Source organism: Eurypyga helias, unplaced genomic scaffold (assembly GCF_000690775.1).
Source record: "Eurypyga helias isolate BGI_N326 unplaced genomic scaffold, ASM69077v1 scaffold1746, whole genome shotgun sequence".
In the NCBI taxonomy this organism is placed as follows: domain Eukaryota; kingdom Metazoa; phylum Chordata; class Aves; order Eurypygiformes; family Eurypygidae; genus Eurypyga; species Eurypyga helias.
Window position 1 is genome coordinate 3427 of NW_010258334.1, and position 25975 is coordinate 29401.

Here is a 25975-nt window from a genome sequence, read left to right on the forward strand (position 1 = left end):
GGAAACAGGACCAGGCTGCTCCTACCTCCCTGTGGGTCTGCTCCGGGTGCTCCGGCCCCGGCCGTGCTGCACCAGGCTGAGTGACTAGGGCTGCTTTCTTACTCAAAACGAGGGGGAGGAGAGCTAAAAAGCTACATAAAGACCAGGATCTGTGGAGTCAGTAATAACGTGGAGACGAGGAAGAGATACCCTATGAGACAGTTACCAAGCAGTGATATGCCAAGCTGCTGGAAGAGAAGCCAGAGACGTGCCCAGGTTGGGTGCCGCTAGGCGACAGAGCAGGTTCACCTCCGCCAGCCCGCGACGATGCCACCAGCTCTCTGAAAAGCTCAACTGCTTCTCTTGCTTCACCGGGAAGAGACTCCTCGCGCCGTCCCACTGGGGATTTCGTGATGTGCTAAGCTGCCAGCGCCCCGGAGCAGCAGGCTCTTGCCAATGGAAGGCCTGAAGCAAGCCCTGGGTTTCCAACCGCTCTGACACTGCCTGCCATTGTTTTTCCATGGGAACAGAAGCAAAGCAGCCCCAGAGAAATGGGTTTTGGCCTCTTTCCTGGCTTATGTCTGCTCCTTTCAAGTCCTGATGGGACCCGATTTCCCAAGGGGCTTCGCTGGCCCCTGGGGAGCAGCCAGACCCTTGGCTCCGCACGGCCATCCAGACAGGGCAGGAACACCCGCTGCGCCCCAGCCTGCTCCTGCCCTCCCCCTGACCTGCGCGGGAGCCAGGCCGGGCCTCGCGTCCTGGCAGAGCCCCAGGGAGAGAGAAAGCAAGCAGTTCTCTCCTTTATCATCCCAGGAGCGGGGCAGGATGCTCACCAGCCTGCTAGCGAGTGCCAAACCTACCCAGACTGGGCGAAGACGAGATCACCATGAACAAACACCAGCAAGCGCGAAAGGGTTTGTGCTCTAGACAGACGCAAGAGATCCGGTACTTCTTCCCTACATTAAACCAAACCAAGGTGGTGTCTGTACCCCTTCTGACCCTAATCCAGATTTAATTCCCTCTGAAGGGAATGGGTGAAAAAGATCCGTATCCTATACGTGGTCTGTCTGAATACAGAAAGAGGAGACCTTTTGAGGAGAGGACCCATCAGAACAGAGCCAGCAGCTCTGCCGCACCGCCTAGCGCCCTCCCCATGCAGCCATCCTTAGCTAGCAGGGCAAAAAAATTATATATATCGATATAAATCAATGCCCTTTCACTCCTTGTTTCTCATTCTGACAAATTCCCTTTTCCAGTAGCTCATCTGCATGCATCCTGGCCACAGAGACCACAATTAATCTTTTTTTTTTTTTCCCCCTCTCCTTTAAAAAAAGGCTTTACAATAGCTGAGTGTTTGGGCAAGGATGTGATCAGTTACAAGTTTTCCCTTGCGGAATGGGACAAGTGCGCAGGCGCGTGTCAGAGGAGGGCACGTGCCCAGCCGTGCCCGGGAGCGTGGCAGTGCCCCGAGTGCAGGGATGCAGAGTGCTGCCACAGTACAGCGGCAGAAGAGGAAAGGGCACTACACCGAAATAGCTTATCGGCCGCGAGTCGCCGTGCGGGAAGGGCTGCAGGCACGGCCGGCCCCCGGCTGGACACTGCCCAGACCCTCGCTTGCAGTTCAGCTGCCAGGAGCGGGAGCTGAGAGGGGCTGATGTCTCTGCCACAACACTGCGAGGAAAAGAGGCAGCTGAAGCGTCAAACAACTGCAGAAACCGAACCCGAAGAACAGCGATTGAAAGATCAACCAGAGAACAGTTTGAAGCCGTGACAGAATTGCTCGTTCACCACGGGGCAGGTAAGAAAGGCTGCTGCGGCTAACGCAGCAGAAACACCCATTCTGCCTTGGCAGGCAGAGACAGTGGCTTCTCCCCAGCCACCAAAGGAACCAGCTCGGGCATAGATCCCTGCTGACAGGGCAAGAAAGGCCAACCCACACCGTTTCCCTTACCGGCCCAGGCCAGGAGAGGCGATTGTTAATCACCAGCACAACAGAGAGACCACTGCAGTAGCTGTGTCCTGCTCTGGCCCAGGGAAGGTCTGTCAGATAACCAGATTCTTTTCACAGTCCAAGAAGGGCAGTTCCCTTCCGGAGCCTTAAAAACAACCCCAACACCCAGAGGCTTTGTATTCCAAGCTCCAACAGTGACTATTTGCTGAATCACTCCAGCGAACAGGGATTATGCTCCTGGAACGGCAAATGGGAGCCTCCTCCAGGGAAAACCTGGAACCCCTAAAGTGCTCCTGCTAATGCCAACAGATGGACACTGCCCTTCCATGCCAGCAGTGGAAGGGCACGCTGCAGTCAGTGGTACTACAGCACTAGCGTTTAACCGTTTTGACTCCCAACCGGATCGCAGTAGCTTTCCAAAATGCACTTTGGGGAAATATTTCCTATGAGAAAAGGACATTTGGGGATTTGAGGGTAGGAAGGTGAAGTGCACACCACAGCATACCTCGTTCAGTAAAACCATTGCCTTGGAAGGTGACGTTCCCTTGCAGACTCAACAGAATAAAGCATCCTGCAAGCGGCCTTTTCACCGTGTCACCAACAAGCAGCTCTTGGGTTGGTCAGAATGGTTTCCCCCTCCCCCAGTGGTTTGAATTCAGAGTTCACAGTGGTATAACCCAGCGTTTTGGGGAGAAAGAAGCTGAGAAGTCCCCTGTTGCCAATGAATGGGTGGAGTGAGGGATGCAGATGAGCAACATCCTCTAGGACTAAGGATAAGCTCAACACACACTTTGCGTCTGATCAGGAACAGGGGGAAAGCAGGCACTGGAAGAACCAGGAAGCAGAGAAGGGTAATACCAACGCAGGGAAAAGTGCATGATCTGGAGTGGTCTCGGAGCAGTTCTGGAGTGCAAACGTATGGGGAGGGGCGTGGAGAAATCCCTTCTGGAATGCTGCATGAAGAGAGGTAAAGGTTGGCATCCATGTGGCAGCGGACTGGGTAGGGGGCCTGTTTCCAGCAGCTCTACCCTGTTCTTCACATTTAGTGGGTTTCAATCACCACCGGCTCGTAAACTCCCGACGAGACCCTGGGGAGACAGAGGGGGCAAGGTGAGAAAGCCAGGTTGTTTTCCTCCGTCACTTCGGGCACACGAGTTCTTACCAAGAGCTTCCCACTCACAGACATCGCCCTCTAACCCCACAACAAATACTCAAAGTAACGAGCCCATCTGGTGAGGAGTCAACGCTCCTAACGCAAACCAGACCGCTACGTGGCAAGCTAACACTAGAGCACTTGAAAGAGCTGGGTGTAACACATGAATCCTTGTGAAGGACAGAGGAGAGGGGGGAGTATCCTGCGCAAAGAGCTGGTGTTCCTGGCTTTGCTTTGCTCCCAACTTTGTCACTGACCTGACACATCTCTGCATTACCATTATTATGGGTTTGGTTTTTTTTTTTTTTAACCTCAGAAAGTGCTCTAAAGGCTGACAAGAAACTAGCCAAGACACTGGACTAAGAGCTACTGAAAGCTGTATTTGTTTGGCAGCCTTTCATGAGAGAATAAGCCCTCTGCAAAGATGGAGGAGGCAGGGGAAGGGACAATAAACCTGCTGCAGTTTAGCTGCAGGCCAGCAGGAGGCAAAGCTTCAGTCGGGCGGAGGAGCAAAAGGAACCAGCCTCTACCATTTTGTCCTTTTACTCCTTACTCCTGTTCTTGGATCTAAGTAGGATCGCATTATCCCTCTGAGCTCCCGCTGAGAACTGCATTCATACTGCAGTGCAGCTGTAGGCTGTCACCAGAGGGATCCCAGGGCTGCTAATGTGGGAATACAGCCACCCCGTAGCACAGGATGTTTAGAAATCTCTCCTGCAGCACAAGGTGAAAGTTTCCTGGGTACAAAGAGCTAAGTAATCTCTCTGGAGCTCCCTGCCAGCCTTTCCAGAAGCCTACCTGTTTCCCAGCTGAATACCACTCAGTGTAGTTGTTCCGTCTCTGCTCACAAACAACCTCAGGTTACTGTCTGCAGATGGAAAAGGAAGACAGACATCAAAATCCAGAACTGCTGACGCTGCCAGGTGCTCCCCTCCCAGACACATGACGCAACGGTCAGCACGGAACAAGCGCATTGCTGGGAACACGTGCACGCTTCCCGGTGTTCCCACGGTAATAAGACCCCCTGGGAACTCCTTGCTCTGAAAAGGAGCCTCATGTACACATCAACCGCAGGATCAAGCTTTGGAAGAGTAAAGGCAGAGAAATTAGCTCAGCGATACTCCTCCAGCTGCTTCTTTTAAGGCAGTTTCTTTGATGCAATTCTTGGTCAGCTTAAACACATCTGAACAGATGTGATGTGGGGCCTCACGCTGCTTTCGTAGGCTCACGGGAGTTCTGCTGGCTACATTCAGTTTAGCTTTAACCATGCCGAGTGAGGTGTAAATCCCTGTATTGTAGGGGTGTTGCCACATGCCGTGATTTAAGGTGACTAGCTATAGAAGTAGTAATAAACTAGGCCCAAATGTAAAACTTATCCAAAAACCTCAGTGAGATGAGAAAGATTGGATTTCTAGACTGAACCAAAACACTCAAGCACGTGCAGTGATATTATTAGTTTTCTCTTAACAGATGCTGTGACTGCAGCGGAGAAAAACCCCTTCTCAGGCTCTCAGCATGCTGACCCATCCTTCTTCCCACCGTTTTGCAGAGACATGCTGTTATCCCTCCAGCTGCGCTCTCCTGCCTTAACAGGTTCCCTCGGGCTGACCCTAGACGGAGGCCACAGAGCGCTGCAGGCAGCTGGTTGAACTGATTTCCACTGCACTGAAGAATCAGTTTTTCCCCTCTGATGCTGGATGTTTGAGGTCCTGTTCAACCTCTGCTGTAGCGTGCAGAGCCGCAGCGAGTGCTATTTGCTAATGGATGTGCAGCTCTCAAATCCACATGGTTTGTTTACCTACCACAGAAACACCTAGCAAGCTCTGAAAGCAAACTGCAGTCAAAAGGAGAAGGGAGATCGGACTGTAAAAGCTCAGCAGCCTTGCTAAAAGAACAGCCAAGACCTCCTCTTTGAGACTCATTCTCTCACCTTCAGTATTGCTGACATCTGTGAAGTCCTGACTCTGCATTATTTTCTCCACTATATCATCAGCATCGATCCTGGTGTCATCCACTCGGGTTGGGTGACTCTCTACTGAATCCTTTTTCCTCCTGGGAGAGAAAATAAAGGGAAAACTTAGTCAGCTTTTCCAGACACAGACTTGCAGATACTCTGCTTCCCTTGGCAATAGCTACCTCCTCTGCAGCTACAATCCAATCTACTACTGCACGAAGACAAAGGAGTAGACTCTGCCTGGCCTTCCCAGAGCAGGCACTTTGCTCCTCAGATACCTACCGGGAGGGTCTATCTAGCAGATGGGCTGGTCTGGGGGGGCGAGGTGGCTTCTCTAGCTTGTGGTCCCGCTCTCCCTCAGGACACTCCACCGTCATACTCAGCCCTCCGGATGCACTGCTGCTGGTAGAGGTGTTCCGGCGATGGGTCAGGTCGGACATACTAGAAGAACGGGAGTGCTCCGTGCTGTAACCTGCAAAACCAGAGTGATTACAAATCGGATTTTCTCCCCTTCCTTGCAGCGCAGTTAACAGGCAGGGCAGCCCCAGAGCAGCATTTCTGCTCCCACATACACGGGTTTAGACACACATCTATGCGCTCATCCACAGCGACTAAACCAGGACACTCTGACATCAAAGAGCAGGGCGAGAGAGATGCCTGCAAATCACTCTCACACAAGCCTATTGCAGGAAAAATGAGGGATGGGGCCAGTGCTGGCAGAGCCACGCGCATCAATGGTTACCGGAAATCTTGGACTGCTGGCTGGCGTAGCTGGAGTTCCGCGAGTGCCCCGAGTGGAAGACTTCCTCCGGGCTGGACAGGTTCTGATCCGGTTCTTCTGGGACACCTGCCAAGGAACAACAGGGCACTCCACTTAGCCCATACCCAAGCCAGCACATTGCCAGCTGATCACCTTGGACTGGAGGCTGATCTTGGGATGCCAGATCAAGGAAAGGGCAAGTCTGTGGGTCCTGCTGTACAGGCTAGCACAGAGCTTAGAAGTGGCTGGGGAGTAGGAGAGACACTAATTCTAGCATCCAGTGCCCGAGTTTACAAGCATCACTGGGGGCTTGAAGGATTCTTCCTGGAGAGGGTGGGGAGGCCCTGGGACAGGTTGCCCAGAGAAGCTGTGGATGCCCCATCCCTGGAAGTGTCCAAGGCCAGGCTGGATGAGGCTTGGAGCAACCTGGTCTAGTGCAAGGTGTCCCTGCCCATGGCAGGGGGGTTGGAACTGGATGATCTTTAAGGTCCCTTCCAACCCAAACTGTTCTGGTTCTATGACAGGTAGTATCTGATGTTAGGCATAGTTAAAAGCATTAAGCTCAGACCCAGAAGGCATCAAATTGCTGCTGGCAGTAAAGCACAACCCCCGTTTGAGTGCTTCTCCTGTTACCACCTCTCCCCTTTTATTACTTGTGGTGAGCCCACGCCACTGAAATCACATCTGGATTTGATACAGAAACCTCAGCATCACCTCTGCTCCTTTGCTATCACCCCTGCTTGTCCCTCTTGGAGCAAGCTTATCCAAAAGCGCGCAAACGTAACGTGTTAGGCAGCTTTTCGAGAGCAGCACTTGCACGCTGTGCTAAGTCACTGGGGCGATGAGACCGGAGCGCTCTTTTGGTGCAGTGTATCTGCCTGCACATTTAAAGTGCGCCGGGAAGACAACAAAGGCTATGGGAAAATGCAGTGTCCTTGAAAACGGGCTCGTCGAGAAACCAGAGAACTCTGCATCAGCAGCTGGAATAAGGCCACGAGACCTCAAACCAACCTCTAAAACCTTCAGAGGAACTTTTCTAGAAGATAAGTCTGAGGAACAGAATAGCTGAGCTGAGAACAACGTTAAGTGCCGCTGAACACAATGGAAAGCAGGGATGAGTGCGATACATGAATTATTAAATCCCCAGCAAAAAGAGCAAATTGCTTTATCTCCACTAACAGAAACACGTGGCAGAGATTCATGCTTCCCTTCCTCAGCTGCATTTAATAGATGGGTTTGTTTTTCTCAATTTTCTTAATGAGTAGAGAGGTGAGGATGGGTGCAAAAAGACATGAAAAATTAAAGAGTTTCCCTGTTTGCAACTGCTGGGGAAAACAAGAGTGCCCAGGCACAGCCAAGCACTGCATGGCTCCAGGCCAGGCATTCCTACCCGAGCTGAGGATGGCAGCTCTCGGCTTGGTCTGACGCAGAGAGCCGATGGTGGCCGAACCGCTGCTGCTCGTGGTTCCCTCGCCCTTGCAGGTCAGCTGCAGGGTAGAGTCCTGGCCGGGTATGGTGATGGATTTGGCGGTGGAAGGAGGCCTGTAATCAGAAGACAGGAAGGTTACGAACTGCCAGGCAGGGATCAGGAATCACCCCGCCACCGGCAATCTCCGCTCTGCTCTGTCAAGACTGTCCCCCTGCCTGCTCCCACCCTTCGTGGGGAGGGGAAGCCGGCAGACCACCATGACAAGTGACACAGCGTGACACTGGACTTTGCTCGCCTACACACAAGACTCAGGTCTGCCCTACCTCGCACTGCATTACAAGGAAAAACTAGTTTCTGAGGTAAATTATGGCAAAAAGGGACCATTCCATCATTTAGACAGGACAACAGGCTCGGAGCCTGCACTGTCCTCCAGAAGACCATCCAGAGCTGCCCTTTTCCCCCCAGAATGTGTCCGGTGGCCAGCTGGCCTCACAAACAGATGCCAGTTTGCTGTTGTCCAGCTCTAAATTCCAGAACCTTTTTGTTCCACCTTTCTGGCTCAGGTCAAAAAGAAACCTTTTATCTCAGCAACCCTGTCCCCCTGTGACAGTACTTTTACAACGGTCAAATAACCTTTCCATTCTTTAACTGGCGAAAAAAACTCATTTTCAGTGAGACTGAAGTGTTTTTCCAGCTGTCAGAATTATTTTTCTGGTTATTCTGCGTGCTCCCAACATCCCTTTGTAAATGCTGACTGCAGGGCAGAGCGGTGAATGCCTGGAGCCCCCTCCCTTCCTCCAGAAGTGTTTTTGGGTGGAAGCCACGGCACGTGCAGCGTGGCAAAGTGAATAATCCTGCTGGAGCCCTAGCCTTCCTGTAGTCCAGAGGCTGAACTGGAACTAATGGATCATATTATGCTTTTTAAGTGAGGAGTGAGAAAGAAAAACTTCTATTTGTCTCACTTGGAGGTTTGAGGGAAGATGCTATGGGAGAGGACCTTTGCAGTATTTTGGGAAAAAGAATAAAGCACTGGAGAATATTTTACATGGGCAGCCAAACAGCTGTAAAGGTTTCAGGAAACACACAGCATGCCTTCACCAGGATAAAAAACCCCTCCCTAATCACGTTATCAGCGATTTACATGCACCTGGGGACTTTGCTTCGCAGGTTAATAAGGCCTTTACAGCCTTAATCAAGCAAACTGTTCTGCAAGCAGCTGTCGGAGCAGCCTGCGGGTCTGTCAGCTCAGGCTGCTCAACCTGCTCTGCCCCCCTCTACGACACCCAGGAGAAGGTTCATCCGAGCACCACGGAAAGTCAGTGCTCGGAAGTGATTTCCCAGCACAGTTTAATTCCTGCCTAATCCTCTAATGAGTGCCATTTCTCAAAAGCTCTACCGATCAAGGACTATTCTACATGCAAAGTTTCCATTTTTAGACATTTGCACGTCATCAACATAAGGAAAAAAATGGGAACGACTGCAAAATTCCTTTAAGAAAATTAGGTTTGGCTTTCAGACTAAGCCTACTTATATGAAATGGATATTTATATCCAATTCTGCATCATTTCAGGCACTCCCAACAGTGGGACTTGCTTCCACAGTGAAGGAGCAACAGGTATTTACTGCCAGACATCCTAGTACCCTAGATTTAAAACATCTGTTACCGTTCTGAAGTTACGGTTTAAGATATCCAAAACTTCTTTATGACACTTTCTGAAGCATAATTTTTTCAGAATCAGACGATGCTACATTTGGGGTTTGAAAGTCTTGGAAAAGGCCATAGCACTATGAAAAGCCATTCACAAAATAAACCTAACAATAATTATGCAGCATTTTATAGCAAAAACACAAGATAATTTATACACATGGAGTCAACTCCTAAAATTAGACCTTTTAGCCCATAAAACCACGGCTGCAAGAGATGGCCTCAAGGTAACACTTTCTTCTCTCGTGCTGTTGGGAGGCACCATAAATGATTTCTCTCGGCACGTGGCAGCCCTGCTGTGTAGTCCCACACCTTACGGCACACCGCCCAGGCTGCCCCGGACCACGGAGTCTCACCACAGCGCGGAGTGTCAAGGTACCTGTTGCTGGTTTAGTCGTTAGTCGAGCTCCCAACAACTCTTTAAGCAGCAAAACTGCTTTGTAGCTTAACTGTACTTACCCCTTCCTATCACAATGCATTAAAACCAGGACGTGATTGCAATTTCACTACTAATTAATACAAACTGTGAACCTGGGTCCCCGCAGAAGGAGAATTAAAATGTTTCAGCCTTGCAGTATTTTTGTTGCTGTTTCATTCCAGATCTTTATCCTGCGTGGTATGTGCTGAAGTGTGTCCATTTCCAAGACTGTTTTCTTCACTGACCTTTCCCTTCTCAGGGGTCAGTGAAACCAACTCCAGAGCTCTAAGAAATTCCATCCTTCATGCAAAACATCAAGTTTGTCATCAAGGTCCGTTTGTTTCCACAATCTAACTGACACCAGCACAGAAATTACTGGGCACAACCAATAACCGAGCTGGGAAAACCAGAGCAGAGATCAAAGCCGTTAACAGCACAGCCTGGCTACGCTATTCTGCCCGATTCAACAAGCAGACCACCAGTTCGAAGCTTTCCCCTGTACTTCCCAACATCAAGGGCATCTTTTACCCCCTCCCCATCACTTTTAGTCTCCAGTGGAGAATGGAAAAAGAACCAGGTCTCCTGACCTGCTCAGAACAGGGCAAGGACCCAGAAACTCACGTTTTGAAGCAGGGGTCCCCCGAGAGCAGGGACATTCCGATCGTGACCTGGAGAGGGGACACAAGGCACACCGTTAGCCATGCTGCAGTCAGCTCCTCACTTCACAAGAGCCAGGAGGTCAAGGGCTAGGTGTAAAGATTAGCAAGACCTACTTCCTTTCCAAAGGAAATCAGCTTCAGGGATTTAGCAAGGTATTTCCCTCCCTGCCCCAAATCACTGGCATCAGTAACTCCAAGTTGCAGTGGCTCAGCAGGACACCAGCCTGGCTACCCGGAAAATGCACTTGGAATTTCCCACCCCCCTCCTGTTCATGGTTTCTTTGATGACAAGGAATGCTATCAAGGGTCATTGCTTGACCGAGTGGATGCCAAGATATCAAAGGGCAACTCTGATAACGGGAAACTTCCCAAGTCAGACTAGCAGCATAAAAGCAAAACCCTGTCTCTGTACATAACAAGACCTTCTCCTGGGCCTGGCACTGCACTCTGGCTGTGATCTTTCTGAATTTACTAGCAGGATGTCCACTGTGGCAGCACTAGCTGTCATACCTTTAGGATGGAGTTGTCTTGTCGGGTGTTCTTAGTATCATATCCTTCCAGCAAGCAGCAACGGACAGTGGATCCAGAGCCCGCGAATTCTGCCAGATTTAGATCAGCAAAGCCCAGCTGTAGCCAAGAAAAGAATGGAGGGGAAGGGGAGAGAACAAAAATTACTCGATAAAGGGACACGCGGTGTCACACATAACAAAGGGAAAGAGCAAGGGCAGGAACAGGAGCCGGCACACGCCGAGTTGTGGCTGTGAAGAATCCCTGCTCTCGAGGATGGGCAGAGTCACATTCCTACTCCCAAACCGGGCGGACACGCAGAAGCCTTCAGGAAGCCAGCCCTGCGTGGAGGAAGGACGCACAGTAGCAGCGCTGGCCAGGACAGTGTTAACCAGCCCGTAGCCGTTGCATAACCAAGGACATGGAAGGCACTAGGTCAACGATGTGGAAAAAACAGAATCGCACATACACAAACATCATAAGGCACTCTTTGTATCGGGCCATCCCAGAATGCAGCGGAGCATGTGAACCAGGAGATGAAAGGATATTGTTACAGTGGAAAGCGACACCATCCTGACAAACAAACCCGAGGCTCTCGGCGCAGCCGGCTGGAAGCGCAGAGCCATGCAGCAGCGCTTGGGCTCACCCCCGCGTGCAGCTGCTGGGCTGGGGAACTCCTGGAGCAAAGTTCCCTCAACAGCGCTAAGAATTAACGCCCAAGTTGGAGAGGGAAGAGAAATATTTGGAGAGATTTAGTTGTGAGCTCTCTTAAGCTTCTCTAACAAAGAGGAAGCAAATAGGGAAGGTGACGGGAAGTTGAAGATCACAGGCAAATTCCAAAAGGCTACTGATGCCTCTAGAGGAAAGACGAGCACAACCAAGAGTACTTTTGTTTTCCTGCTCTAATTCCTGGCCCATTACCGCACTGTTTCAAAGAAAAAAATGTTACAGCTTCTTTTATGCAGAGCTTCAGCAACAGAAGTCAGTTGTGTCTCATCTAATCAGATCAGGAAGAGATGCTGCACCCCGTATTTGGCCAAGCCATCCAAGCACGGAAAGTTTGTGTCACTTCAACATACAGGTCAGCTCCCGTGAGAACACAGAGGGAAGGTCTGGAAGCAGCAGCTCAGACCAAGCTGTTACTCTGTGCACCGCAGTACGCTTCTCCTGCCCTGGGGTTGACAGCCAGAGGATACATACGACCAAACGGGGAGCCCCAAAGAGCAGCACCATCCTCAGGGAATGTGGTGCTCCATCAACTGTGGAAGCCGACAGGGAGTCAGAGCACAAGCCACAGTCGCTGCTGTACAAACCCTGGTTCCCACTGTTGCAAACCAAAAGTCTAAACCACAGTCTGCACAAGATATGTGATTCAGGGGAAGAGAGCAGCGAGATTAGCATAGCTGCTTCCTCCATCCCACTGACAAAGGGGAACAAGAGCTGATGGCAAAGGAGAAAAAAGCGTGGGATAGAGCAGGAACCTTTCTTTAGGAAAAAAAGAATCTAAATTTTTTCCCCTTCTTAAAAATTCCCTTAATGCAAGCATCTCTCCAGCCTTGCTGTAGATGTTCCTCTGTCTCTTCTAGCCAAGGGCTACGCTGCTTGCTGAATATTCACTGATAAGGAAGAAACAGTGAATTTTTATCTCTCCAAGATAAACAGGAGAAAGCCACTGCAATCCATCACTGTGACAAAACTGGAGGGCAGAGGAGACATGGCACGACCACATCAGCAGAACATCATGGCACAGGAGTGGCCCAGACCTTGATCCCCGCTCCTCCACCACAGCACTAACTTCTCCGAGAAGGGATGGAGCGTGGGAGAACCCTCCAGCGACCTGCACGGTGTGCTGAGGTCAGAAGCTCTTCTCAGGAAGCAGACTCCCAGTATATAGAGGAAGGATCCCTTAACAAAAGGATGTTTTCAGATGTAACCTTTCAGAATAGTTTCCTCAGTTTTCCAGCCAGCTGATGGTGTTTCTTCCAGCTCAGGGAAAAGAGTTTCCGCCTTATCAGTCCTTCCTGTTGGCTTCCGCTCTCTAACCCCTGACACCAAAGTGACATTAACGTCAAACCAAAAGGTGCACGAGTCGATGGAAACTCGGTCTTGAGCACAAACAGCTCCGTCACTCCCAGCGCGGGCCGAGGGGAGAGCAGGTAAAGAGGGCATCCATGGGTGGCATCCTCCCCCACCTCTGCTGCCATGACTCGAAAAGCTTTCAGCTGAACAGATAGTTTAAAAAGGTGAGGACTCATTGTTTAGAAGGGGAAAATAGTTGCATGGATGTACACCACAGACTTCTAGAAACGTTAGGAATGCCAAGTCACTCTGTTCTGCCACAAGGACCTGCCCGGAACAAGCCTGGTCCACAGGGCAAGGCTGCAAGGCTTAATCCCCCCCGTCTGGTGTGACATCCCTCGTTTCCAAGCTGCCAAAATGCTTGGGTCATCTTCTGCTGAATTCTAGGAGAGCGCATCTGTCTCCTTCACAGGAGACCAAGCAAGACACCAGGCCAAGGGATGACGAGCACTCGAGCTCTGGTCTCCAACGCTGGGCTGCCGCAGCTCGGTCTCTTTCAACACGTCACTAAGCAAAAGTGGAGACTGAGTAAAAGGGAAGTAGGTTAGAACACAGCCTGAACAAGAGCCCAGGTTAACTCCACCATGGAGACGTGCCTTCAGGCTTCTTTTAACTCTGCACTTCCAAATAGTGTGGGAAGCTTGAGGATGTGCACTGCGGGAGGAACAGGCTGATGCATTTACTTTGTCTCAGAGACACGTCTCTTCCTCCAGCTATGCTGCTCTCCCCGGGCTGGCAGCTCCGCAGAACGGAGGAATAACCTCCCTCCCAGTGTGAATTTAGTGAGAGAGAAGCTGATGGCCCTAGAGACCACATCCTAGCTACCAAGAAAAATGGTGTGGGCAGCGACATTGCCCTCTATCAGGTAGCACAGCAGTAAACGGGGGAGTGGAATTCACCCTTCAAAGCCGTGGCCGCACAAGGATATCGATTAGAATAAATTCTTATGAGGTTGTGCGTGACCTGAACATCTGTTTATTAGAAACTAGCAGCAGTGACTCATTTTCAAACAAACATGGTTCAGGCTCTGCACGAGCTCAACTTCTAAGCCAACATTGTTTCTTGATCCAGCACAGAGGAGAAGGGGGTGGCCCATTGTCTCTCCCCATAGCACAGGCAAGAAAACCAGGGAGAACAAACCAAAACTAACATCCCTGCTGATCCCCGTTTGGTTTTTGCCTCAGCGATTCCTGTGCTCTGGCAGGCAGGGATTTCTGCTGCAGGTCGGTGCCTGCGCTCGTGAGGCAGCAAGGTGCCTACCCCACCGCAGCTGGCTGCTGCGTTCTCCAGAACAGAACTGGAGGCTGCGTTTCTTCATTAGCAAGACATTGCCAGAAGCCAGAGAGTTCACATCTGACTCAGAACTTCCCCAAAGTTTGAGGACACGCAGATCTTCCCAACCCCCCTTCTGAAATCCACATCCAGTGCAATCCGGACCCCGTCCCAGCAAGTCGATTTTTTCGGGAAATCGCTTAACTCAGGCTTAAACCAAGAACTAACAGCCGCCTCCCCAGATGGCTTCAGGCAGCAGCCACTGGTTTCTAACGGGTGTAAAGCACGACCAGAAGACAAGACCATCATCACTCTGCCATGTTCGCCTTTTCTATGCTCTTACCTTTGAGTAGGTTTTTCCGCCCTTCAGCTCCTATAAAGGGAGACAAAACAAACAGGAAAAGCAGCTATTATACGTGCTGGGGAAACAGGGGGAAAGTCATTACTCAATCCTGGAATTTGCTGAGGATTTCACAAACCTCTGTCTCTCAAGGGTTACCACCACCACCGCAGTTGCTCCCACCCTCTGTCAAGCACCTTTGCTGGAGAGAGAGAGGCTCCACTCCAGTCATATCCTGGCCCACACAATCCTTCCTTCCCACCACTGGCCATGCAATACTTCCTGCTGCCAAAAAGGCAGCTAATAACCGACACTGGTACGCTGGTGGTACCACCTGCCAGAAGCAGAAGGTAGATGCTCACCTTACGGACAGACACACGGCAGATGCAGGGGTCCAGGAGTCCTGTGGCTGGGTTGGCACTCATTTTACACACAAAGGTGAATTTCTTTTTCCAGCGGACACAGTTTTCCTGAACTTCCTCTCTGTAAGAATGCAAAAAGAGATAGAGCCTTCAAATAAAGGTACGAAGCCAAACCAATCCCGAGTATCTTTTTTAATGACTGGCAAGCCAGCCTGTTGATCCTCTACAACATAGCTTGGCCCACACCACCTGAAACAGCCCTGCACAAAGGTGTTCCTTTAGCATCAGGCTCTTGACGAGTCGATCTGGGTTACAGGGAAGACTAATCACCTCATCAGCAGAATTTGCCTTTAAAACTCTCCCAAGCTCTCCGACATTTCCTGCTTTGCCGGTTTAGCTCATTCATCGTCCGGCCTGGACAGAGCCAGCCTCTGTAACCGAACTGGGCTGAAGGTTCACAAGCTTATCTTCCTACGAGGTGCATTTTTTGTACAGCAGATGTGCTGCATCCTGGACGTCTTGTCCTTTCTAGGCAGCCACCCTGCTCCTTATGCTGGGACTAAGCCAGTGAGGACGGCCAGCTCAAAGGAGGACACAAAGGAACGTGGAAATTCTCCTGGGTGCAGGCAGGCTGGACCATGGCAAACAAACACCGAGCTTCAAATCGTGTGTGTGTGTGTGTTTCAGACCGTAAAGCACTCTCAGCCAGGGAGGAGGTGGTGTTGCTCACACAGCTTCTGAGTAGCCAACCCTCTCCAGGGCAAGCGGAGAAGCACGCAGCTCTGGCACAGCCCGAGCGGTCAGGAGGAACAGAAGGAGCCTCTCGGAGCGCAGGAATCGCTTCAGGTACAGCTTTGGCTCCTGCCTCAGGGGAAGCTGGATTTCACCCTGCAAAGGAGGCCAGTCCAAAGGAGCCTGGAAACGAGGTGTGTGGGTCCTTCCACAGGCTCTGGTTGCCCCGTGAGCCTCTGCAGGACCTGATCCGGTTATGGCTCAGAGCTTGGCCCTCAACCAATTAAGTTCTCAAAGTAATGAGGCCGGGTGGGGGGGGAAGGGACTTTTGACAGCTATGAGCCAGCAAGTTTGCATCACGCCCTTATCTCTCCTCTTAGCACAGGACAAAGGGGCAAGGGCACCCGATAAACTGTTTGCTTTAGCAGGGAAAGGGAGGCTTCCCACCATCTGACCCCGAGTGCAAGCCAAGGAAATCCGTGGCAAAGGGAAGAACAATCAGTCCTGGTGTTGTCTCAACTCTCTCCTGGGAAGGAAGGGACAGAAGCCATGCACAGCCCAACAAACCCTTCTCCAACCTCAAGGCGAGCCCAAAGGGCAGATACGAGGGACTGGATCCCAACCCAGGAGGTCCCCACTAGTCCTCAAGGTGTTTTGTGGGACCGGAACATGCTGGCCAAGCAAACACAGAACAGAAATGGAATACCTGACAAATAAGTGAACCTGTAATCCTCTGTAATGCAGATAAGGGCTGATCATCCCTCTTTAAAACGTGGGAAAACAGAAGGCAGCAATTCCTTCAAGACAGTGAACTTAAACTCCTTCCAGACAGAACTAAGGCTGGCTAGTGAAGTCAGAAAAGTGAGACATCTAACAGCTGAAAATACCTTTGAATCTGGAATTAGTTCAAGATGAGATCTGGTTCTTATTGCTCTACTCAACTCACCCCAGCTCCTTCAGACAGGAGGAGAAACACTTCCAGAGGGATTAAAAAAAGTCTTTGCCTATAATAAAATATTCACCGAGCCAGCCGAATCAGGCGAGTTACATTTCAGATGTGAGGTGCCTTAAACCTGACTTTATAGCAGGTATCTCAAATGACCTAAAGGAAGGGAAACTCAGATACAGGTGAAAAAAGGAATTCAACAGAATAGAAAAATGCTTGCGAGCACATGGGCTTCGGAAACACAAGGAAGGTACATGGGGTGCAGAAAACACCACATATTTTAGCAGCATTAGTGGTCTTTAAGAAGGAACTGCTGTTTCCTAGAGAGCAAGGCTAATGCTAATCCCACTAAAGACACCAGAGCTACAAGCCGAATCCCAGAAGGCAGCTACAAGGGAACGACGTTCTGATCGGACAGGTACAACAGCACATCACTGCAAACCTTGTCCCTAAACACAGCTCAGACCTCTAACTCCCGTCACAAGTGACGACTGAGCTCCCGCTCCCAGAGACCCGTCGCAGGCGCCTGGCTCCCGGCAGCTGCTCCGTCAGCAGGATCGGCAAGAGCTGCTCTAGCACGCGACTCTCCTTACTCAGGAGTTCTCAGCCACGTTACAGTGTGGCTATGATTAAGCATCTGCTGGATGTTGCTAAGTCCAATGAAGGCTAATTACTTCAAAATGTGGAAGAATACTGATTGTTTATAAAGAGCTCCTTCACAACGGATGTGCTGTTAGCATGAGCTCTAACACGTTCTGCTTCTTCCCAAGGATGGACGCTGGCTTTCCCAAACTGCTATAGATACCACACGGCACAATGGAGTAGGAAAAGGATTTGGGGAGGGGGTTATGTTGCCCACAGCACCTCAGACATGAGGCCAAGCTGCAGGTACATGGAGAGCTTGGGGCTTTTTAGACCTTCGGAACAGTCTGCACGGCGTGGGACGGAGTTTACAAGATCAAATGAAGAGCTGCTTTCCAGTCACAAGTTTTACAATCATTCAACAGGGACTTCAAACTTTCTTTTTTAAAGAGTGGGGGCTGGGTTTGTATCGTTAGACAAGCAGCAGCACTATTGTTCCAAGCCAAACTCTAAAAAATTAGTTCCACATTTCCAAAAGATGGCATGTGGGGAAGTGATGGGCTTTGTCTACCCACCTCCCATCACGCTATTGTTAGGCTGGTAATTGCAGAACACTAAAATAGGGGAAAAAGCAGACTCAGATGAGGAGCAGTTTTGTATCTAGCCCTAGAATATTCTGTGATGTACAATTAGGAACCATCACACAGAAACCAAAAACACACAAGAAGCATGGCGAGGATGCATCCAGAGAGGCGTTTCCTTCCATCCTAATCACAAGGCACCTAAAAAGCAAAGCAGAAACTAACAGCTGAAAACCAGAAGTGCCTAATTTTAAGTTTTACTCTGTATTTGGAGAGCCAGAAATAGATCAGACCAATGCTGGGTACTAGGTGCCAATTCAACGGGCCTTCAGAAGTTTAATTTTAAAAAAGCCATCCGTAACATTTTGCAAAAAGACGCTCAGAAGGTTGAATCGCTGCCAAGCTAAGCTTTTTGCCCTCTTCTGACTCAAGACTTATTCAAAGCTGTGTAATTACTCTTCCAGACCTAAATATACCTCCTCAGAATAAACCGATACAACCCTGTGGCAGCTTTTGTGAAAAGCGGAGTTCCAACAAGAGCTTCTCAGGGTCTTCCAGCCCTTGAGCTGCTCATCTACCTCCAGCTCCTTGACCAGCCAGAAGGGACCGTTCACTGCATCCTCAGCAATTAGAAGATATTTACCCATGGCACGGTATGAATCCAAGTACTGGGAACGATGCATGGCAGCGGCCCACTGTTTTTCCTACTTGTGCTGCAGCAGCAGTGAGCCTGGTGAAGCCACCGAGGCCTCTCTGGGTTCAGGTCTCACGCACAGCCCTGCTGCAGCTCTGGAGACAGGCAGAGGAACATGCAATGAACAGATTTTAGAGGTTTACCAACTGTGATTTTAGTGCCACAGACAGAGTAGCGCTGTTACAGGAAGCCACAAAGTTCAATGAACGCAAGTGAGCTAAAGCAAACGCTTCCAGAACAAGGCCGTGTATACGACCCGTGCTATCTTGGGCTACCGTGGGCCTCTCTCCCACATGAAAACCTACCTCATGAAACACCAGAACAGAGATTAAAACTTCTATTTACAGACTCAGAGCTGAGTTGCGGCCCAACTGGGTATCACACTTCAAACACACAACCTGCTGAAACTTTTAGAAAAGCAGATGCTTCACGCTCACTTTATGGTGGTCGACCGTTAGACAAAACAATATAAAAAGGCCACAGGCTTACCGGGAGGGCAACAACAACAAAACACAGCTTTCTAATGCCAAACATTTCAGTAGGGCAATGTGGCCCAGTCTGATGTTTCATGCACAGGAGCAGATGTGAGAAAACCTCAGGCTAAATGGGGCAGTACATAGATAAATGCACAAAGAGCTTCTTATTCAGGTTTCCTCCTCCTCATCTACACAAAGGGGGAGGGCAAGCTTTCCTACTTCTGATGCCCAATCCACATGCTCATTGCCCCCTTCTCCAAGATGTGGATCTGTGTCAGAGCCTTCAAGCAGAACTAATCCTCCTGCCTGCTCGCAGCAGACTGTACGCTGCATCCTCCTTGCTGGTTCACCACTGCAGGCAGGAGGGACATCGCTGAAGCAGCATCTCGATCTGATAAAAAAACAGCGTTTTAAAGAGGCCAAGGGGCCCAGTCCCCACTCAGATTCATTTAAGTGCAAGGGATTGAAAAGCCACCCTCCGAGGGGCCCCGACACACTCCCGCGGTGGGTCTGCTGGGGAGGAGGGTGACACCACCTCGGCGATGCAGGTATAGTCCCCTCAATCAGAAGGGGGTGGAAAAGAAAAAAAAAATCAAGTTATTTGGGCAGATGGCATATGAAGGGCATCTTCTACAGCGTGTCTTCACACAGCTCTGCTTTCAGCTGCAGACACCCACCATTAAGACAACCTCATCTATTCCCCAACACTTCCAAAGGGTGAATTAGAGCCAGATCGCTGACGCTCCCCCAACTTGGCAAAGCCTGGAACAATCCTGTGTTACACTCCAGAGAAGGCAGTTACTATTTTAACCAGGTTATCTAGGGCAAAGCTGTAGGAGAGACCTTTGGTAAGGGCAAGAAAGAAAAAGTCCCTGAAAAACCCGTTTCCAAACTGACTTCCTAAGGTGCTGGGGTCAGTGAGCAGAATTCACACCTCTGTGCTCACAGCATGCCAGAATTGATACCATCCTACAGACATAGCAGGTCCTGCTACACACAGGGGCCTAATCACTGCCTACAAAGCACAGAAAATACAAAGGGGGGTGTGAAAATATATATAATACAAAGTGAGCCTTCATTTAGTCATTAGCTGGTTTAGATATACGATCCAGAACCTGTAGGCATCCCAAATAACGGGCTTAGGACAGGGCACTTCACTGCAGCACACAGATTATTAAAGAAAACGGCAGCTCTGAGGCTTCGCCATCCAGTTGGCTGGCAAGGAAGGGGTGAGAAATCAACAGCGAACAGGCTGCACCGCTGGCAGAGAGCGCACCGAGCAGCGTGGGAACGTATCGCCGTAGCGAAGGCCGGGGGCTGCCGTCTTATCCCGTTATCGAGCTGACGCGCGCCAAACGCAGGTAGAACGCAGAAGCAAACATGATGCAGCCATAGGGGCTGGGAAGCTCAGTGGAAACGTATCCCAGGAATGAGAGGTGACACACTATATTCCTTGGGGAACACCATACCGGATCGTAAAATCCGGCTGGATGCACAATGCATGGAACCCCAAGGCAGTTTAACCTGGATGCACACAAGTGCTTTACAACAAGTTATTTACACAGAGGGGTTTTGCCTTCCCTGAGCAGAACAGAAAGGGCTGCAAGGAGCTCTCAACAATCAAGTTACTCTCTTTAGACTGGGCTTACATCACGGACCAGAACAACTGCCAACCCAAAGAGCTGGATGTCTCCCCCACTGCAAACAACCCCGTATTCTCCAGCTGACAAGCGCTGGTTGTTGTGCAGTAGACATTAGCAGTCATGATGGAAAAATGGCTCGGAGACAGATGATGCAGACTGCGTTACCCAGAGAACTGAGCAGGCCTTTGTCATGTGAAACAAGTCTTACTTGGATGTTTCACTGCAAGTGTTTTAAACAAGGGTTCGGCAGTAAGGTCATCGTATCCACCACCTACTTGCAAAATTCACTTCTGAATTCCCAACAGATCCATTCCAATGACCCATGGTGGAGGAGGACACCCACCCCACCCCCTGGGTGTTAGCTCCTACCTATCAATTCAGTCCTTCATTCACACCACAGGGGAGGTACATACAGGCTCTCTAAATGCCAGATTTGACCACCAATGCTTTTAGAATGAAGCATTCACACAACCCAGCGTTTCCCGGGAGGAACAAGGCAAGCTCCAGCACTCCTGGAGGGCTTCCCCCTGCTTGCTCAGCTCTGCCTCACACCGGGAGATGGACATACAACCACCCCTGCTGCTCGCTGGCACTTGGGGAGATGGGGGAAACGCCAACGGGGAAGGAGGAGTAGGGAAAAGTCAGCTGAGGAAACTAGATTCCACTTACGAGGTTAGCAGGACAGCCTGGATAATGCTTATTTCACTGGAGAAGAGACAAATACAGGAAAAAGGATTAACAGCAACTGTACAGGAAAGAAAAAAAGCTAATGGAAGAAACTTGAGCCGCAGCTGAGAAACCAAGGTTAGGAACAGTGAAGAGCTTTTCAGTGGGGGACAGGGGACAATGACGACAGCCCCAAGTATGTGAAAGGCAGGCGAGGAAAGAGCTGGAGCAAAAACAATGAGGCGAGCGTGAAATAAAAACAGGATATAAAGAGTGATTTAGAAATCCTCCTTAGGAATAAGCTGGTATCTAGCAGGCAAGCGACTGACTTTTTATGGCTTTAACCTAATTTCCAGAAGAAGCCTATTTCCGTAGCAGCACAGCTTTTGAACGACATATTAGAGCTCCCTCCAAGGCAGCGATCAGTCTTGATAAAGGTCCACCAGTACAAGTCAGGGAACGATAATACCTACTGGAGAATGGGGGTGGCAGTCAATCACCAACAGAAACCCCTCCAGCAGCGGCCTTCCTAGTTGCGTATTAACAGCTTCTTTGAAAGGCAGTAATTCAGTTATGGCTGGACCCCAGTCACGTGCATCCAGACATGTGTCTTTTATAAGTGACAGACACGAAATCCTGCACCTCATGCAGAACGTCCCGTTGGCAAGAGCTTTCCTGTGCAGTCCACCTCATGCGCTCCAGATGCCCACGCTGGGTAGCCACTCTCCAGTGGATCCAGGGCTTCCAAAACCTAGCGTTAGGGGTTATTTTTGAAAAAAACATTACCAACTATTCCTTGTATCTAAATCTTAAAGGTTTTAAGCTCCTCCTAACATGAACTATGTTAAAAATACTACAAGAAACAATGGAAGCTATTAAAAACCAGCACGCAGCTGGTGTAATGAAATAAAAACTCTGCCAAACAGAGAAAGAAAGTCACAGAAGTTTAAACCTTAACCTTTAAAACTTAAGCTATAGAACAAGTCAGATGAGTTCTGGAAGGGTAAGGAAGGGTGGAGCAGGGAGAAGGCAGGGGGAAATAATTCTAACAGACTCGGCTGCAGAGCGGCGAGGGACGTGTACATGGCACTTCACAAGCAGGACGTGCCCAGCAGAGCCACTCTGTCCCCAGGTATTCATAATTTACATTCTGTCATCTCCAAGTGGAGAAGGAAGGCCGGACATCAGGAAAACAAGGGCAAGGAGGGACTGTAACTGTAAGTGCCGTGCAAGCCATGTGCTGTTACACACTGTACCGAAGACAGACCAACCCAACGCAGCACATATCCAAGGACTTCTTGCCACATCTACGGAGCGCAAGCTCTTTTTGGTCAGAGGCCAGGGATGTGTGCCAGGAGCAAAAACATCGCGAGCAAAGAACCACCAAACTCTTAAGTGTAAAGAAAGGAATAACTGGGTAGATGACTCAGTTACTGAAGCACAAAGTCTGTAATAACATGCGAATTGAACACTGAAAGACGCATTTGCTTTTTTCGAACTCTGATCATGCACTGAGTCACCACACCAACTCCTATTGTTCTGATAGACTACGTCGGAGCTGGATTAGCCAAGAACAAACCACGTGCCAGGCTGCCAAGCCCACCACCGGTGCTTTCCTCTCACGAGCAAATCCACAAGGATTTCGGTTAGAGAAGCAGCAAGAAGCGGTCTGCGCTGCAGATACCCCTTGGGTCTGCCACCAGCTCCTGGGCCCAGGTTGCTGTACGCTGGTGCTGCCTTCTCCAGCCTGTCTCCGGTGCATTGCTCCTCTGGCTCCCGTGGCTGCTCTGTGCTGACTCTGCTACCTTGCAGATCACACCCAGCACGCTCCAAAGAACCCGTCTAACTCTGGGCGTAAAACACCTTTCAGATCCCATCTTCCACAGCTATGACCAGCGAACAATCAAGCGTGCTCCATGTGCGAGACAGGCATGGGACCAAGTGAAGGAAGAAGGGCTCCCAAACTCCCACCTCTGGGCAAGTCACCTGGGGTTAGAGGGGATGAGCAAACCCAGCCGAGACACCTCCACGTTACTGGGGATGGAGGGCAGAGAGGAAGAGGGCGTTCAGGCTCATTGCCAAGCTGACTGCACAGTAAACCCAGGAAAGTTAGAAGAGGGGGAAAAAAAAAATTAATCTTGACCCTCCCAGGGCCCATTCACAATTCAGATTACTCCCGTGTTTCTAACAGAGAGAGGAACTGAAGCTTCAGAAGGTCACAAATGCTTCAGAAAACCTCTGAAGTTTGTTCTGTAGAGATGTTCGCAAGGCTGAGGTAGATTAACCCACCGTATTTCAGTCAACACACGTTTCTGTAACACCCCGCAGCTTGGAAAGCCTCTTCGCTTGTGGCAGACGGTAGATGCAAAATGAAGATACACCGATTACCCGTTGCCGATGTATTTATAAACTTCCTTCATCCCCTAAGTGTTAGCCGTCATTCTGAGAGATTCCAGATTTGCTCTTTGCTGACTAAATTTAAACTCCTGGTGAAGAAAGACGGCAGTGTGAACTCCAGCAAGGAGAACTCTGATCATATCCCTACCACACAGGGTAGGAGAGATGGCTGCAACTCCACGGTGCAAGAAAGCTGTGTTTGTAAACAAGATGCTTTTAGGAAGAAAAAAGGAAAGCCACCTTTTAAAACAACAAAAATCCACACAAGCCCTCAAGATGAGAAAAATCAAGACACAGGTCAACTCAATATTCCAGAGGTTTCCTGGGACAGTAAATCTGGAAAATGAAAACCCTTAAACACAAGACTAGGAATAGCATCCCACACTCATGTGATGCACACTGAGACAAATCTTTTTACCTCAAGGCAAATTTACAGCACACGAAGATGTAGTGATGCCGGAATAGTTAAGTGACATTTTTTGCCCATATCAACCCTGTTTCCACCAGAAGAGTTTGCCAGTATAGTTGTACCAGAGAAAGCTTTATAGTGCACATTAACCTGCACACGAGGCCAAGCTCATTTGTGGAATAATTTCATTAATACCGTGTGATGTAACATCATTGCAATTTGGCTCAAGTACGCTGAAGAGCCCTTCAGTAAATAAGCTGCCTGAAGTCAACCCGGGTGCTAAAAGTAGGTTCAGTTACCCAAGAGGTAACACCCTACCATGCCCAGACGTGTTTCCCTGTGAGTCACATTTAGGCAAACCAATACAATAGTGGAGGATAAAGCCCTTTCCATGTTAACAACAGCATTTTCATTCCATGATGAATATGGGTGTTTTATGATCGTTCCTTTATAAGGGCGCTGTTCAGCAGTACAAACCAGGTCAGGGGTTTTAAGGACAAGGTACAAAAACATCTCACTGTACCTCCATCAATCGCTCTCTGGGTTTATCAGCCTAAAGCTACTCGGCAGAAGGGGTTTGCAAATTAGAAGAGACTGCTGAGTAAAGCTTGCTGCCTCCTGACCCGTCACCGTACTGGTGGTGATGGGCTGGGATTTCTAGACCCTGCCTGCCCCAACTCTCCCTTCCCTTCTGCACTGGTTCTGTCAGCGCCAGTAGTATGTCAGAGTGCCAGAGCTTGCAAAAGGAGAGGAGATAAAGAGGTCTGAGACAGAGCAGTTAGAGCTGCTTTTGCTCCTCTGGAGCCACAGCTCCAGACAAATGCAGTATCTCATGATGCAGCTTGTCCTAATCAGAGAAAGGTTAATTTATGAAATTACATCTTGGTTAAAAGCAGAATACAGGAGAAGTCTGCATTTTGCAACAGCAGTCGGTGCTGCTTAAGCCCCTGGGAGATGTTAGCGCAGCCTCCCACTGCTCGGCTGCCAGGAGTAGGTTTCTGAGGATCAGAAGAGTTTTTACCTCCTCTGTGGCTGACACTACCAGCTGTATTCAGACACATTCCCTCGATTTTCCCCTGCTGAGCGTAAATGACATTGGAGACGTGTGTGCATCACTTCTGGGGGGAAGACAACAAGCAGATTTGTTTTGAAAGATGCACGTAAAGCGGAAAAAGCCTTTGCTCTAAACCTACATCGGAAACCGACCTTAAAGAGAAGGGTGGCCACACAGAATGTGATCAGCTACTCCCTACAGAGCAGGAAAGGGGTGTTCAACAAAGCAGAAAGGCAGCAAACGTAACAAACAGTTATAGGAAACGCACTCCTCCACAGCGCAGAACTTCCCTTGCGGCAAGGAGCACTGCAGGCTCCCGAAGGCAGAAGATGAGCCGCGCCGTACTTGAAAGGAATTCAACATTGATGCATATGCAATTGCCTGGCGTTACCCAAGTAGGAGATAAAACATAACAGGCTGCTGACAGAACCCAGGAAAAGAGCTTTCCTGCAGAGGGGTTACCACAGAATTGACCTGTAACAGCGGCGAGCAGACTCCCTCTTGAACAGCCCTAACTGCTCAGCCTGGAAACGGGACACTGCACGAGCCAGGCGTGACCTGGTACAGTGAGTCGGTGTCCAAGTGTGAACGCTGAAACTACTGCTCCGTTCCAGGCCAACGGAGCAATAAGAGACTTGGAAAGATTGCTGAATTATAAATATCCTGGATTCCTCCCTCCTATTCTGACACGCAGGCACAGTCTAGGCGATGATGGGAAGAACAGGAACTAGAAAGAGAAACAGAAAAAGCATGATGCAAACACAGCCAAGCTGGCAACCCTCTCCCCAGCCTATACACACGCAAACAAAAATGCACTGAAAAGCCCGATATGAACCCCAGCCTCACCTCTGCCATTTCAAGCGTGGATAAAGCCTGACAGAGACTGACACAAAACCTGGGAAAAATATTCTCTAAGCCTGAGTTTTTCCAGAGGAGCCTTTCCTTCTCCTGGCCACCCGCATTTTCATTTTGATGAGCGATGCTATCCCTTATGGACTGGAAGCAAAAGTGACTGGACAGACAATAGGGCAACTGGAAATCTTTAGCAGGGTTTGCTCTGGCCCCCCCATTTTGTACTCCTCACACTCGCCTTCCAGAAGGATGGAAGGCTCCGGCTCCAGCGCGGGAGCACATGTGCCAGCCGGTCTGGCATGTGGCAGCAGGCCCAGGGAGCTGCTGTTGATCATTAACCCAATATCCATTCGTGAAACATCTTGCCACAGTCAT

General features: G+C 49.9%; 1 protein-coding gene across 1 annotated transcript in view; it reads right to left on the bottom strand.

Annotated features, from left to right (window-relative positions):
• Positions 1–2517: 2517 nt before the first annotated feature.
• Positions 2518–25975, bottom strand: part of FAM102A (family with sequence similarity 102, member A) — a 31728-nt gene continuing 8270 nt past the window's right edge. Inside the window, exons 2-11 of the mRNA XM_010154279.1 lie at positions 14569–14689; positions 14210–14239; positions 10519–10635; positions 9971–10017; positions 7188–7339; positions 5780–5884; positions 5320–5509; positions 5014–5135; positions 3882–3951; positions 2518–3018 (exon numbers count right to left, since the gene is read on the bottom strand). Coding sequence (XP_010152581.1) covers positions 2973–3018; positions 3882–3951; positions 5014–5135; positions 5320–5509; positions 5780–5884; positions 7188–7339; positions 9971–10017; positions 10519–10635; positions 14210–14239; positions 14569–14689 — 1000 coding nt within the window. The 3' untranslated portion in view covers positions 2518–2972. The remainder of the gene's footprint in view (positions 3019–3881; positions 3952–5013; positions 5136–5319; positions 5510–5779; positions 5885–7187; positions 7340–9970; positions 10018–10518; positions 10636–14209; positions 14240–14568; positions 14690–25975) is intronic.